The sequence below is a fragment of the Podarcis cretensis genome, assembly GCF_951804945.1.
Source record: "Podarcis cretensis genome assembly, chromosome: 15".
NCBI lineage: Eukaryota > Metazoa > Chordata > Lepidosauria > Squamata > Lacertidae > Podarcis > Podarcis cretensis.
In genome coordinates, this window is record NC_137185.1 from 6,304,287 (window position 1) to 6,320,248 (window position 15,962).

Genomic DNA, 15,962 nt, shown 5'->3' on the forward strand with positions numbered 1-15,962 from the left:
ATAGAATAAAGAATTGTGTAATTGGAAGGGAACCAAGGGTCATCTAGTCCAACCCCTTGCAATGCAGGAATCACAGCTAGTTAATCCCTGACAGGTGACCATCAAACCTCTCTTTAAAAAGCTCCAGTGAAGGGGAGCTCACCACCTTCTGAGTTAGTCCCTCCCCCTTTTGAACAGCTCTTACCATCCAAAAGTTCTTTCTAAGGTTGAATTGGAATCTCCTTTGTAGCAATGGGAATCCATTCATTTGGGTCCTGCCCTCTGGAGCAGCAGGAAACAAGCTTGCCCCATCATCCATGTGACAACCTGTCAGATTTTCGAACGTGGCTATCATGATTTTTGTTTGGAAAATGAAAATAACAAAAGCCAGGCCACTTTGCTTTCACCTGTTACACCTCAAAGGGGCCACCAGACATTCCACTGAAGAGAAATGTGTTAAAGGTGTTAACTGAATTGCAGGTTTTTTATTTTTAAGTGCTCAAGCTTGAAGCTAGATCTTAACTTGGTGAACCCCCCCCCCAAAAAAAAGAACCCCCACATGCACCTTATTAAAAAGCACTTTGATTCTTTCTGGTTCTGTAGTTCTGGTTCTCAAGAGCCACCTGTGCAGAACCGGCTTTGAGATGTGTGTTTTCATTAATGCCACCCCCAGCCGCAGTTCAGAAGTTCCTGGGGGTTTCCTTTGAAAGGCGGCGGGGAAATGAAAGTGTGCCAGATCCATAACGCAGACGGTGTTACCATCCAAATTAAGGCGGGGGGGGGGGAGGTCCTTGGAAAAGGGAGCCACAGTTGTACCTTGTGTGCTCAGGACTTCTGTAGTCCAAACTTCTGATATGTGGAAGCCTTCTTCACAAACACTCTGCTAGAGTGGAATGCTTCTGCACACTCTTCCAGCTTGTGTTTGCCAAGAGCTCAAAAGCGAGAGATTCTCAGGGGATGCCCGTTTCCGTGCCTCATGAGGCAGACCTGCCAGCCCTTGTTGGGTGTAGATTTACCAAGTAGGCATCAAATCCGGAAGTGTCCCAAAGCGCTGTGCCAATTAGTGTAAATCTGCAGGGTAGTCCTTGCTCCCAGCCGTCCCCCCCCCTCCTCACGCAGGGCTACAGGAGTAGAAAACATTGTACCTTGGAGTCACTTGTTTTTAATTAATGCGCTCCTAAATTGGCACTTTGGGAGAATTGGCTTCTCCCCCACCATTAAGCTGTCACACGTGCGTGATTCCCGCTCTGTAATTTTGTTGCTGTAATTAAGCCGTTGGATCACTTACTCTTGCGGGGCGTTTGGAGGCTGCTGACTACTTAGGAAGTGCACAAGCCCTTTGATAAGCAGAAGGACTGTAGCTTAGGGGGTTGAGCACCTGCTTTGCATGCAAAAGGTCCCGGGTTCAATCCCCAGCATCTCCAGGTAGGGCTAAGAAAAGACTCCCTGCCTCCAGCCCTGGAGAGCCACTGCCAGTCAATATTGACAGTACTGAGCTAGATGGACCAATGGTCTGACTTGGTATAAGGCAGTTTCCATTGTTCCTGTTTAACTGGCTGGCTAAACCGGATGAGAGTAGCCGATGGGTCTCAAACCCTTGGTGAGTTAGGGACTTCCCCCGCATACGAAGATAGGTTCTGGCTGATGGAGCGGATGAGACCAATAGTGGGTCCAACAGTTTGGCAGTTTCTGCATATGCTATAGCGGGAAGTGGGGGGCAGATGGGGCTCATCCACCTGGGAAGGCAGCCCATCTAGGAGATGAAGAACTCTGCTCCTAAATCTCCGCTGCCTCATGGGACATCTTTGGGAGAAGAAAAGGCTAAGGAGTAAACCCTCCACAAATGGAGATCAGAGTCCCTAACGTGGTTGGATGGAACTTTGTATTCCTCCTTCCGTCAACTCCTGCAGTCAAGTGGTGCCAGACATCTTGCTCTGCTTCCCTTTGGACCACATCAGCAAGGCTGAGGGGGGCGGGCTTGTCATGTGGGCAGCCCAGGTCCTCCATACACACTGCCCAGGCTTGCACCCCAGAGAGGTCACTTTGGTGCTACGAATGCAGCAAAAACACAGCATGATGGATCTCCACAGCCACAGCAGTTGCTGTGATTCTCCAGCAGTTTGACTTCACCCCCACATGCACACTCCACTATCTTTCAAGACAGATGGATGCCAGTGTCCTTAATGCTGAACCATGAGGACTGAACCTGGTTAGGAACAAGTTGCAGCGCAATAGTAGGGCATCTGCTTTGTATGCAGAAGGCTCCGCATTCTGTCCCTGGAGTTGACAAGGCTGAGAATGTCCCCAGTCTGAAATCCTGGAGAGCTGCCAGTCAGTGTAGACCAGAGTTCTTGGGTAGGACTACACCTCTCATCGTCCTTAGCCAGTGTAGCCAGTGATTGGGGATGATGGAAGCTGTGGTCCGACAGCAGAGCATCCTGAGCTAGATGGACCAGTGGGCTGACGCTGTGCAAGGCTGCTGCCTACCTTCCTAGGAGCATAAATGCTGTCCAGTGCAGCAGATCTCTCGACATGGTGTGAAAATGATTACGAGTGAGGGGAGCTGCATCTAAAGGATCTCTAGAAAGTGGGAACCAGGGGCAGATCTACACATGTCGTTTATAATGTTAAAAATGCGTTGTTAAAATGTGACATCAGAGGGCGCTGCAGAGCAGCGAGCCACCGGCAATGGAAAACCGCTGTTAAGCATTATAGAACGTGTTTTTTAAAAGAAAACGTTTAGAAGGTCAGTGTAGATCCAGCCCAGGAGAAATCTGGGTGTGCTTTGAAGTGCAGTAGACCACTTCAGTTAGTGAGTTGGGACCTACCACAGGTTATGGCGTGGTCCAAGGTGAGTAGCAACAAGAGCACTACCACCAGGCAGGTATATGGTAACATATTAGGAAATGGGTCCCCAAATGCATGTTTGGCTAAAAGGTGGATTTTGAGTCTGATAAGACTGCTGCAATATCTGGTTGGACTTTGAAAACAACTTTTGCTTAAAATCAAGATCATTGCTAAATGCACTATTCCATTTCATCTCAAGTTTTGGCATTTTCACACTGCTTACAACTTTTTCTGGGTCCCCCCCCCTTGCACCCATCTGGTGGCATCTGGCTGGGTATGTGACACCTGGAGGCCTCATTCCCGTGTCTTCTTTTTTCCTTGCAGATGGTGATGGAGTTTCCTGATAACGTGCTTAACCTTGATGGGCATCAGAACAGTGGGGCGCAGTTAAAGCAGTTCATCCAGGTAGGTTGCTGCCATGCACCTCGAAAGCCGAGCCCCAAAATGTTCCCAGTAATGGGAATTTTTTTCATTTTTGTTTAAATTGTGCATTCGTTCGTTTGTTGCTTTATTGGACAAATGCCACGGCATGTTTAGTTGCTTTGACCGCAGCAGCAGAAAAAAACCACAAAACATTTCTACCGCGATTACGATTGTTATAACCACAACACCAAAAGAAAGATTAAGAAAAGAAAAATATTTATTTCACAATTGCAAACTTACTGTGTTACAGTCAGGGGGGTGTAAAAAAAATCTTAGCTTGTGCTGATATTTTTAAAAACCCTATCCATTCTTTATTTTTCTTACTTAACCTTGGATTGTCTTTAGCAGCATGTGTATTTCTAACACTAAAAAAAGTTTAATCTCATTAAACATATCAAAACCACATGGAATATTAGAGAGGTGGAAGTTGCTCAGTATAAGCAAAGGCCATACTTTCAGAAATTTGTTCCATCTATATCCTGCTGCTTTTGATCTTAAACAATAAATTAATTTTGGCATTAAAGCTGATTGCCATGGCTTATTTATGTAGTCACTGCATAGAGGTAATTTTCTGATTTTCCAGAGTTCCATCGGCAGAGGGATTGCTTGTTAAACCCCTCTAGGAATTGTAGCTCCATGAGAGGACAGGAATTAGGGGTCTCCTAACAACTCTCAGTGCCTGTAACAAACTACAGTCCCCAGAATCCTCTGGGGGAAGCAACAGCTGTTTAAAGTGAGATGATACTGCTTTAAATGTATCATGTGGATGGGGCCCATGTCTCTTTACAAAAGGTGTTTCAACTGATCGCCCTTCTCTGAAACCCTTTTGCTAATGGCAGTGAGTTTTTAGCATGCAAATGAACAAAAAAAAAGCAGTTTGTGGCAGGAGTAAAAGATAAAAACAAACAGGTCAGTTAATTGCAGAACAGTATACTGAATGAAGGCAGGATAAAACAAAAAACACCTGCGCTCTTTTGTTTACTGTGGAGCCAAGGAGATACATTTTGGAAGAGAGTGCAGCCTCAGTGTACAGTGGTGCCTCGCAAGACGAAATTAATCCGTTCTGTGAGGCTCTTCGTATAGCAGTTTCTTCGTCTTGCGAAGCAAGCCCATTGACAGCTTAGCGGATTAGCGCTATTAGCGGTTTAGCGGCTTTTAGCGATCAGCTGTTAAGCGGCTTATCAGCGGATCAGCTGATTAGCGGCTTAGCAGCTTAGGAAAAGGGGGGGGGGGAAACCCCCACAGGAACTCGCAAGACATTTTTGTCTTGCAAAGCAAGCCCATAGGGAAATTCGTTTTGCGAAGCGCCTCCAAAACGGAAAACCCTTTTGTCTAGCGGGTTTTCCATCTTGCAAGGCGTTCGTCTTGCGGGGCACCACTGTATAGAGTTCTGCATTGCAGTGTAGTGGTTAGTATCAGAGGGACCTGGCAGGCCAGGGTTCAAAATCCCCTCTTGACCATGAAGCTCAACTTGGTGACCTGCGGTCAGCCACTCCCTCTCAGCCTGTCCTACCTCACTGGGTTGTTGTGAGGATGTCAAAGAGATGCAGAAGGAACCGAAGCACGCCTCCCTGAGCTGCTTGGAGGAAAGGTGGGACGATATAAATGCAATACTGAAACAGAATAAATTTAATCAGGCCTTTACAAAAAGAGAGAGAAGCAGCAGCAGCTCATTTCTCTCTTTCTCCCTAGCGGCACAGCATGCTCAAGCAGCAGGACCTGAATATTGCCATGATGGTGACATCGCGCGAAGTCTTGAGTGCTCTCTCTCAGCTTGTCCCCTGCGTTGGCTGCCGCCGGAGCGTGGAGCGCCTCTTCTCTCAGCTCGTGGAGTCGGGGAACCCTGCCCTCGAACCCCTCACCGTCGGGTCCAAGGGAGTCCTCTCTGTCACTCCGAGCTGCATGAGGGATGCGAAGAAGCTCTACACGCTGTTCTACGTGCACGGGTACGCTGAAGGGGGCAGTGTAGCTGTCACTAGTTTGTGGGCTGGCTTATGGCAGAATCATAGAATTGGGACCCCAAGGGTCATCTAGTCCAACCCCCTGCAGTGCATAAATCCTGTTACCCAACATGAGGATCGAACCCGTGACCCTAAGATTAAGAGTCTTATCTTGGAGTTCAGCTCCTATCATCCCTGTCATTGACCCAACAGCTGCTTTCTAGGGCTGATGATGGAATAGAGTCCAGCAAGATCTGGAAGGCTGTTGATTCTCCACCCCTGGTGTAAAAGCAGATCACGGATGGAAGGAACTACTGTTACTACTAACAACAATAATTTGTTGCTGTTACTAATTTGTTATTAATTTATATGCCAGAATGGCTTCTCAGCAGTTTAAAACAGTAAAACCGATCTGTAAATAAAATACACTATAAACATTAATTAAACCCTTAATTAAAATAGAAATTAAACCCTTAATTAAAATAGCAACAAAACAAGCAATTCAAAAGCCCGGCAATCAAAACAGAGCGATGAAACCAGAAGTTCAGTTCCGGAGAGGGCTTTCCTAAAGAGGTGCGCCTGCAGGAGCCGGCAGAATGCCAGTATTGATGGGGGTCAGGGACTCTCGTATTTCAGCAGGGCGGGCCTTATAGGACACTGGTGCCGCCAGTGAAAAAGCCCACCTCCGCGTTACCACAAACCTTGTTAAAAGAAACGTGGGAGGAATTAAATAAAACCCGCCAACAGTCTAAGGCTTTTGCTTTGCAACCTTACAAAGTTTAAACTCGTGAGCAGCAGCGCCTTGTAAAATGCTAATAAAAAGGTAAGGGGACCCCTGACCATTAGGTCCAGTCATGGCCGACTCTGGGGTTGCGACGCTCATCTCGCTTTTTTGGCCGAGGGAGCTGGCGTACAACTTCCAGGTCATGTGGCCAGCAGGATTAAGCCGCTCCCGGTGAACCAGAGCAGCGCATGGAAACGCCGTTTACCTTCCCGCTGGAGTGGTACCTATTTATCTACTTGCACTTTGACATGCTTTTGAACTGCTAGGTTGGTAGGAGCAGGGATCGAGCAACGGGAGCTCATCCCGTCATGGGGATTTGAACCGCCGACCTTCTGATTGGCAAGTCCTAGGCTCTGTGGTTTAACCCACAGCACCACCCGCATCCCTAATACTAATGCTAATACTCGGCCGTAAATTAATTGCACAGCGGGCTTCTGCAATATCTTCTATACCTCTCTGTGGCGTTTTTTTTTTTTTAAAGGTCCAAGTTAAATGAAATGATTGATGCGATTCCGAAAAGTAAGAAGAACAAGAGGTGCCAGCTGCACTCCTTGGACACACACAAACCCAAGCCCTTGGGGTAAGTTCTTCAGAAGCAGCGTCCCTCTGTGCAGATGCCAGAAAGGGGGCTCTTCCATGAGCAGGAGGGGTAGCACCTTCCCAGCCAAGTGACTTTGTAGGCTGCTGGAAGCAGGGCAGCGAGGAATTGGGGTGGAAGAAGCAGGGCAGCTGAAATGCGCAAGGTTTAACACACAATTTAAGAAGCATGCCCATACACGGATGCTCTGTTAAAGTGCCCAGAATAGTTCTGGGACATCCTAAAAGCGCGGGTATGAAAAGCAAAGCAGTCTGTCTCAATATATTGTAGCTTTATGTTGTGAACCGCTCCATGGATGGAGGGTAGTAATTCAAATTTAATAAATCATCCCACCAGGTGGCCCACCTTCCAGCTTTTGGGTGGCAGGGTGGGGTGGGGTAGAATTTAATAAATCATAATAAACCTAAGTAGAAACTGCCCCCCCCTCCTCTGGCAAATGTGACTCTAGAAAGACAAGCCTAATCTGGTAGCCTGACTTGAGCTGTTTTGCTTACAAGTCATCCAAAATAAGAGTATAAAAGCTGCTCTGCTGAATCAGAGCAAAGTCTTGGGAAGAGTCCTGTTGGGGGCCCATTTGGTCCTGCATCCTGCCTCCATAGTGGCCAACCAGATGCCTTTTCTGGGAAGCCCAAAGCCGGACTGGACTGCATCAGCTCGCTCCTCCCTGGTTGCGATTTCCAGCAAGCGGTACTCTGAGGCATATGGCCTCGCACAGTGGAGACAGAGCGTAGCCGCCGAGGCTGTTGCAGCAGACCTCAAATAACAGGCTCCTGGAAAAGTATGTCTTTGGTGTTCATTCCACCTCCGCTTCAAAAGTATCTTTTATTCAAATGGTTGTGAGGTTTTGTCCCCCTCCCCCAAAATACCGCTATGGTGCTAGATCAGCCTCCCACAACCTGGTGCTCTCAGATTGCAGTTCCTAGTGCTGGCTGGGACAGGTGAGATTGGCAATCCCAAACACTGCTATCCTGGCTGGGGCTATTGGCAGCTGTCCTCCAAAACATCTGCAAGGCACCAAGTGTGTAAGGCTGCATTAGATCTTACGGTTTGCTCCCGGGTTGGAAGGAAATCATTCCTTTTGATGTGGGGTTTTTAAATGAATGAGGTTCCTTTGCTTTCCCCTGAACCCCAAGAGCTGGGAAAAACTACTACTACTACTAATAATAATAATTAACAACAACAACAACAACTGTTATTATTATTTTATTCATACCCTGCCCATCTGGCTGGGTTCTCCCAGCTATTCGAGGCAGTTTCAAACAGATATAAAAACATTAAATATTGAAAACTTCGCTATACAGGGCTGCCTTCAGGTGTCTGCTGGGAGGCCATTTCGCAGGACGGGCGCCCCAACTGAGAAGGCCCTCTCCCTGGTGGTTATTATTATTATTTATTAGATTTATATACTGTCCTTCATAACAAGATCTCAGGGTGGTTCACAGAGTAAAAATACCAAGTTTAAAACACATATTGCAGTGAGGGAAATGGTAGAAGGCCCTTGGAGTTGGATCTCAGTGTCCGGCCTGGATGATGGGGGGTGAAGCCATTTAGGGCTTTCAGGGTCAGCCATAGCAGCCCTTTGAATGGTGCTCCTAAGGGTCAGGAGAGTTGTTGTGCCCACTGACGTAGCCGCTAAATTCTTGTCTTAACACTGTGTGCTGCAGCGAAGGGAACAGTAGCGCCCTGAGTGCAGAGAAGTTAGGTGCAGATAAACGAAGTAGTGAAGACGACAGGAAGGAGAGCAGGTGTAGGATCACTTTCTACTATGGACCTTTCCAAGGAGCAGCCAGGTAAAGGGAACCGGTGGCAGCTGGGCTCTGGGCGCGGCGCGGCGTGTTCCCGTTGCCTCCAGCCCTCCACACTTGGGGAGGCTTCGTTCTGCTTTAACCCGCGCCGCTTTCCCCTCCTCCCCTGCAGGGGTTGCTGGATGGACGTGTGGGAGCTGATGTCTCAGGAGTGCAGAGACGAAGTAGTTTTAATCGACTCCAGCTGTCTGTTAGAAACATTAGAAACTTACCTCCGGAAACACAGGTGAGCAAATGGAAAAGTATGTTTTCTTAGCGTGGCGCTCGAGTCTCTTATCTCTCTCTGTCCAGCAAAGTTGCTCCAAAGGTGGGTTTTTGTTTTTTAAAAAAACGGCTTATATGCATGTGTGAAATCTTGGCCAGTTTCTGAAGCTCCTTAGAGTTCATGCAACATATTTTTGCGTCAGCAGCTAAGGAGCTTACGGGGCCCTTCCTGGAGGAGCACACTGCTGAGGGAGGGGGGGGGAACGGGGCTCCCAGACGTCTTGAATATTTAGCTTTTGTACAAAGCTTGCATACTTGTTATACCGTGTTGTATCAAGCATTTCCCTGTGGTACCATGTGGTGCAGTGGTTAGAGCATTAAACCGAGACCTAGGAGACCAGGGTTCAAATCCCCACTCAGCCCCAAAGCGCTCACTGGGTTACCTCAGGCCTAGCTGTTCATTCTCAGCCTAATTTACCTCACAGGTTTCCTGTGAGGAGAAAATGGGGAGGAAGCGGAAGCATATAGGCCTTGAGCTCTCTGGGGGAAAGGTGGGCTGTAAATGTAATAAACAAATAAATACTGCTTCTTGACATTGTACTTAATGTAGAAAGTCTGCAATGTTTTAAAAGGTGAGTTATGCACAAGCTCCAAATCAGCTTTAATTGTATAATCCAGTTTTTCCCAGTATGTGGTTTGGATCCAGCCTGACAATAGCGCCTGCCTGGAAGCGCCCTAACAATTCTTCTTTTACATCCGGCACAGTCTGAGATTGGATGAGACCCCTGCCTAAAAGCATGCTGGGTGAAGATGATGAGCAGAAGCTGGTCCCTGTAGGACCCAGATGCATTATAACGACACACAGGGGGTTGTATCCGACATTAGTCCTGCTCAGATTATACCTATGAAAATTAATGGACATGCCACAGCTTCACTCTGTTAATTCTAACAGGTTTTGCTCTAATTCAGTTGAATGCAACCCAGATTTTGTGTGTCTCTGTTTTGCTTTGAGTTTTGTTTTGTTTTTTGCAAAAAGGTTTTTGAACTATTAAGTGCTGTATAAATTCTTTCAAAGCAATAGATAAGTTGTGTTTGTCACAGTGAACAAAAAAACCAAAACCAAAAAGATGCAGTGGCGCTGTTAATGCAGGTACAAATTAAAATTTGGGATTATAGAAAGGGAAGAGGAACGGTCTGTTCCACCCCAGATTCAAGATGCAGCCACATAGTGCAGGAGGGAGCTCCTGGTTCCTTCTGTCTGGTAGCAACTCTGGGCAAAGAGTTTGCCCAGCCCTGTTGCCTTAACTGGACTATCTATTTTTCTTACCAAATGAAAAGTTCAGTTAACATAGGCATTAGCAATTAGCTATAAACAATACAATTTGATTTTAATCACATCTTCTAAAATATTTTGACATCCGTTTTGGTATCATTCTTTTGAATCTGAGAGCCAACTTTTACCAATGTGGTTTCTGATTTTGGTTGGTCTGCAGCCATAGTTTGTTTCCTGGTTCAGATGTAATGAGAAACCATGGTTTAATGGACACTTCCTGGTTTTTCCATTCCAGGAGCGGAGCAGGAGCCTAGGGGGCTCCATGTGGGTGCACAAAGCTCCCTTGTTTCTTGGCTTATCCAGCCGAGATTTGGCTTAGTCACAGCTGGCCCCTGCTTTGTCTGCGAAAGGCCCTCGGTTTAATTATCCCCACCTCCTGGTAGGGCTGGGAATGTCCCTTGCCCAAAACCCTGGAGAGCTGCTGCCAGTTCTATAACTGGAGGTAACCAAGATGGCTGGACTACGCTGAATCCAGCTTCCTCTGTCCCTGTGTACCAATCCTTCATCCTCCAACCAGAGGTAGGCCTTTACATAGATGACATGCCCTCTTTCCCCTTTCCAAACAGGTTTTGCACCGACTGCAAGAACAAAGTCCTGCGGGCTTACACCATCCTTATCGGCGAGCTGGACTGCAGCAAAGAGAAGGGCTACTGTGCCGCTCTCTACGAGGGGCTGCGCTGCTGTCCCCATGAGCGCCACATCCACGTCTGCTGCGAGACAGACTTCATCGCCCACCTCCTTGGCCGAGCCGAACCCGAGTTCGCAGGAGGGTATGAGTATGTAATTTGCTAGAGTGGGCTATCTAGCACTTTTGCTTCCTTTTGAAACATATTTTTTTCCCTTTTTACTGAATGTATATTTCAGATATATACATGTGGTGTGCGTGCCTCTCTTCCATCTCTCTCTGCTGCGTTGTTGACCCTTTTGTGGGGAGACAAGCTCACCTTCCTCTCGCAAGCGCTGCTTCCGAGTTGTGTGTGCGTGTGTGTGTGTGTTTGCAGTGTCATCTGGGCCCTAACTTGGTGTGTTGACTTGCAGGCAAACCTCTAGCTTTGTTTATTTGCATCTATTTTTAACCAGCCCTTCGCCTTGCGGTCCCAGGGCTGCTTATACACACAGCTCAGCGCAATTAAAACATGCGCCCTGGCTGCCTGTCCATGGCCGAGCCAGAGACAAGGTCCTTGTATTAATTTACAAAGCCCTAATCGAGTTGCCTTGCCCAAACCCTTATATCCTAGCTTGATTGCGGAGATCACCTTCAGGAGTGTTGCTGGCCATCCCCCCAAGTTGGAAAGGCTCCTCTGACATGGACACAAAACTGAAACTGTTCATTGCCACCAGGTTTATGTGGACAACTAAGAAAAAAACATTTTCCGCAACAGTAGCTGGTGATATTAATTTTTGCGTGGTTTTTCTTAGTTGCATTACAATTGTTGCACATCACATACATGTTTCTAAATGAAACTGCAATACCCCAGTAAGTATTCTTATAAATAGATAGAGGTACTTAACGCATGAAATGGGAAGGATATTCTGATCTCCCCACCCCTAAAGGCCTGTGCAAGAAATGTGTACGATGAGGCCAGATGTGCCTTTGGGTGGTTTTTAAAATGGTTGTCTGCTTGCTGACTGACGAAATAGGAGTTTGCTGGATGAGGCCAGTGGCCCATCTAGCCCAGCAACCTGTTTTCACAGCAGCCATCCAGGTGCCCAAATGAGAATCTCAAAAGCAGGACCCAGATGCATGTGCCTGCTCCCCTTCTGTGATTTATAGCAACTGGTATTCAAAAGAACTACTGCCTCCAGTTTTACTTAGGAATATTGACATGCTGCACAAAAGCAGCTCCAGGGGGGTTATTATTTGTTATGGTATGTATTTTTGTGTTTTTATATTGTAAATAGCCCTGTGATCTTTGGATGAAGGGCAGTCTAGAAATTTAATAAATAATAATAGATAATGTTATAGGTCTACAACCACAGATTCTCTCACTCAAAATATCATTGGACAGCTCTTCCTATCATACCTCTTGTTCCCTTACGTTAAAACAAGTTATATTTGTACCCCCTGCTTTTAAAAAAAGAAAGAAATGGTGTGGGATGCCTTTCTGTCGTTGTCCCTGCAGCAGGGAAATAGATCTAACAGAAGGCATTATTTCATCCTCCTCTAATCATTAAGTTGAGCAAGTGAATTCCACTTTTCCACCCCCCTCCATGCTTGCTTGCAACTATGTTAGGAGTGCAAGAAGAGAAGTTTTTAAATTACATTTTTTGAGCTTAGGTGCACTTAGTTGGGATGGCTTTAGTTGTCCGCTAATGAGTGTGCATGCCTCTCTCAGCTGGTTGCTGGGCAGTTTTCTTTTTGCAAAGCGGCTTCAGCAATTGCGGTTGTGAATTGGTTGCTGTGATTTCCTCCACATGCTGGGCTGCAAGAACAGGAAACCCAAAGTATTTGTGTGTGTGCTCTGAGGACGTGTAGAAACCTAGGCCAAGCAATTTGCTAGCAGGGTTCTCCTCTGCATAGGTGATGGTGCAATGAATGCCATTTTTTATGTGTGTGTGTTTTCTGGCATATTAACCTGCATGTGGCATAAACTTCATTATAACTAGATGATGCTTCTCAAATACCTTTCCGGGCTCCAGTTTATCTCCACTCAGCTGTGTGGCTTTTTGCAAGACCTGGCAGTTGGCTGACCATCGGCGCTCTTGCAGAGTTTTCCAAAGCCTCCACAGATTGTCAGGGCTTCAAAATGCTGCACACAGCTCTCTGCAAGCCGTTACGTCATGCGATTGACAGCTCCGCAGACCTGCGCACATGTCAAAAAGTAGCCTGTAGGGGTGGGGAAGATAAAACAGGGATGTGGGGGCTGGTTGACTGCTTAATTGCACCTTGATGAACAGGTATACCCACAATTGATTTGCTTGGGCATAACTCCCAAAGACACAAAACATCTGTGGTTGTAGTCTTTGTCTGGAATTCACAGTGCTGCTTGATCTACACGTTATAAGAATTTAGGCTTTAAGACAAAGACCCTGCCCATTTGGTCTGTGAGCTGTTTAGGCCAGGCCCACCAGCCCTACACCTGATACCATATGATGCCAGATGTAGGGACCCTCAGTCAAAGCCTCATGCACTGGCAGCCACCTGGTTGTAAAGGCTTGCGCAGCACTGTGATGTCAGATGCATAGGTGAAAGGTGGCCTGTGGAACAAATCCACGTCCCATATCCCTCTTCGGAGGTGCTTCGGAGACGCCGTCCACCACCGCCCCATTTCCACGCCACATCACAATCTGTTTTCGTTTTAAAGTCTCCGTCATTTTCAAAAGCAGCCTGCCATGTGACATTGGAGGACCACTTGCTGTTTTGAGAGGCAGACAACTGAGGGCACAGCCCAGCTGGGCACACAAAGCGGATGGTGTAGTCTCCTGGATCGAAGGCTTGTATCAAGAATGCAAAGGGAGGGCCAGGTCTCAGTCTGATGCTTGGAACAACAAACCCTGCACTATCCGCATACTTAAATAAAATAAAAATAATTAAAAAATTATTTATATCCCGCCCTCCCCAGCTGAAGTCGGGCTCAGAGTGGCTAACAACAATAAAATAATACAGCATTCTTGGCTCTTTACAAACAGTTTTAATTCCGATTGGTACAGATGCTTTTTTTTAATGGTTCTCAATATTATTACTATTATACACCCCTAAATCTGGCGCTTTCTCTACCACCAAAGATCATAAGCACATCAAAAGAGCCCTTGATCAGACCCAAAGCTTGCTGTTCTCAGAGTGGCCAACCAGTCAGATCTCTGCATCACTCCCAGTTCTAATCCAAAATACAGCGGTGGCAAACAAGTCGCTCCCGTGTGTGTCTTATGTAGAAAAAAACAACACATGGGACTGATTGGACTCTGTGAAATTCATTCCCACTGGAAAGGCTCCCACTCCAACTCTTCCTATGAGGCCAGCATAGCTCATGGAACAGATACAAGAGGAATCAGGACTGCTTTGAGAACATTCCTGTCTTAGACCATGTCAGAATCATAAGTTGGTTCTGAGCATGCTTAGAGCTGTTTCTTTGACGGCCAGAGCTGGTATTCAGAAACGTACCACCTTTGACACTGGAGGTAGGGCACAGCCATCGCGACTAGTAGCTATGAGTTAAAAGTATTTAGTGGCAGCTTTTAAAAAGCGTTTTGTTGTTTCTATTATATAAAATCTTAATAAATATCTTTTTTTAAAAAAAATAAAAAGCGTTTTGCAATAAGAACAATATAACTGGCCCCCTGGTAGCTGTGCTGAGGTTTTACACTGGTAAATAAACCTCTGGTCCTTTCCCTGTTCCAAAAATGGCTTCTAAAGCAGACTTGAGTTGCAGGAGATCTGCCCAAGGCTGGCAGATCGGGAGGAAACCCCCCCCCCCTTTAACAACTCTCGTTAACCCTTTAACCCTCCAGGCGAAGGGAGAGACATGCAAAGACAATTGACATCGCCCAAGAGGAGGTCCTGACTTGCTTGGGGATCCATCTTTACGAACGGCTGCACCGCATCTGGCAGAAGCTGAGGGCGGAGGAGCAGACTTGGCAGATGCTGTTCTACCTTGGCGTTGATGCTTTGCGCAAAAGTTTTGAGGTACTGAGAAAACAAGGTGGATTTTCCCCACTTGCCTGCAACTAAGGTGTTAAGAGCTGTTGGAGAAGACTCGAGTTCAAAAGTTGAGCGTATAATGTGTGGGGCGGAAAAAGAGAGAGAGTTGCTGCATTTTGGGCTGAGAAGATGTCATAATAGTCGCTTTGGGGAAAGAAAGTCTTAAAAGAAAACCAAGTCACCCTTTGGCTCCCAGGCTCATGCAACTGAGCATTTCCTCCTCCCTTTCTTTCCTGCACAGATGGCCGTGGAAAGAGTCCAGGGCATCAGCCGGCTGGAGCAGCTCTGCGAGGAGTTCTCCGAAGAGGAGCGGGTGCGAGAGCTCAAGCAGGAGAAGAAGCGCCAGAAGCGCAAGAACCGGAGAAAAAACAAGTGTGCGTGCGAGATCCCCGCTCCCTTGCAAGGGGTGGAGGAGAAGGAGAGGAGCCAGGAGAAGGTAAGTGTGGCCTTCCAACTTCGTATGTCCACTCCTTGGGTCCGGAAAGGAACCCACAACCCACGCTGTTGTTTCAGAAGGGTTATATGAGATATGAAGGGCACCACAGCCAGCAAACTGGCTGCTGCATTTTGGACCCCTTGAAGATTCTGAGTCATCTTCAAGGGCAGCCCCACGTAGAGCCCAGTGCAGTAATCCAGCCTGGAATTTACCAGAGCATGGAGTACAGTCAGTTCTGCCCAACAGGGGCTGTAGCTAGTGAACCAGCCATAGCTGGAAAATGGCACTCCTAGCCTCCAAGGTCACCTCAGCCTTCAGCAACAGTGTTGAATCTAGAGGGCACCAGGTTGGCAAACACTGCTGTTGCACTAGATCTGTCTTAACAGACATAGGGATCTCAAAATGTGCTGCTACAGTATATTTTTGTGTTCTGAGATTTATACTGTAGTTTTTCATTTAGTATTGCAGAGCTTTGTAATTTAGATTCTCAGTTTCTTTGTTAGCTGTATTCATCACTGTTTGGTAAACTGCTTAGAGATTGCCTCTAAATTTCAAGTGGTATGTAAATACCTTATAAACAAATAAACCACCAGGCCTGACTGCGTTGAGAAAAGGAATTCCTCAAATGACATTTTTAATTTGGTTGCACAGGCTTGTCGCTGGTTGAGTCCAGGCCCATCTCTTGCCCTCTGTCCTTCAGTTGCCCTCCATGTTTTCCCTCTCGTCCTCCAGGAAAACTTCTTGGAAAGCGGTTGCAAAGCCTGCGGCAGCACAGAGGAGAGAGGCAGCTGCATCGAGGTCATTGTGACCAACGAAAACACTTCCTGCACTTGTCCCACTGCTGGCACTTTACTGGGTTCACCCAAAATAAAGAAAGGTATGTTGTTTGAATTTGGTGGGATTCGTCTTGGGGGGAGAACCCCTCAAGCAGTAAAACTTCAGCACTGTTCCTCTTAATCCTCAGCTCTGATGCA

The 15,962-nt window shown here is 46.8% G+C and overlaps 1 protein-coding gene across 7 annotated transcripts in view; it reads left to right on the forward strand.

Annotated features, from left to right (window-relative positions):
* GGNBP2 (gametogenetin binding protein 2) overlaps window positions 1–15,962 on the forward strand; it is a 31,581-nt gene that overhangs the window by 10,727 nt on the left and 4,892 nt on the right. For 4 of the 7 annotated variants that reach the window (XM_079955566.1, XM_079955567.1, XM_079955570.1 and 1 more), the window contains exons 3-11: window positions 3,151–3,231; window positions 4,942–5,195; window positions 6,455–6,553; window positions 8,236–8,361; window positions 8,489–8,602; window positions 10,480–10,689; window positions 14,363–14,537; window positions 14,794–14,988; window positions 15,721–15,865. In XM_079955566.1, coding sequence (XP_079811692.1) covers window positions 3,151–3,231; window positions 4,942–5,195; window positions 6,455–6,553; window positions 8,236–8,361; window positions 8,489–8,602; window positions 10,480–10,689; window positions 14,363–14,537; window positions 14,794–14,988; window positions 15,721–15,865 — 1,399 coding nt within the window. The remainder of the gene's footprint in view (window positions 1–3,150; window positions 3,232–4,941; window positions 5,196–6,454; window positions 6,554–8,235; window positions 8,362–8,488; window positions 8,603–10,479; window positions 10,690–14,362; window positions 14,538–14,793; window positions 14,989–15,720; window positions 15,866–15,962) is intronic. The other 3 variants (XM_079955568.1, XM_079955571.1, XM_079955572.1) reach the window with 3 other exon arrangements.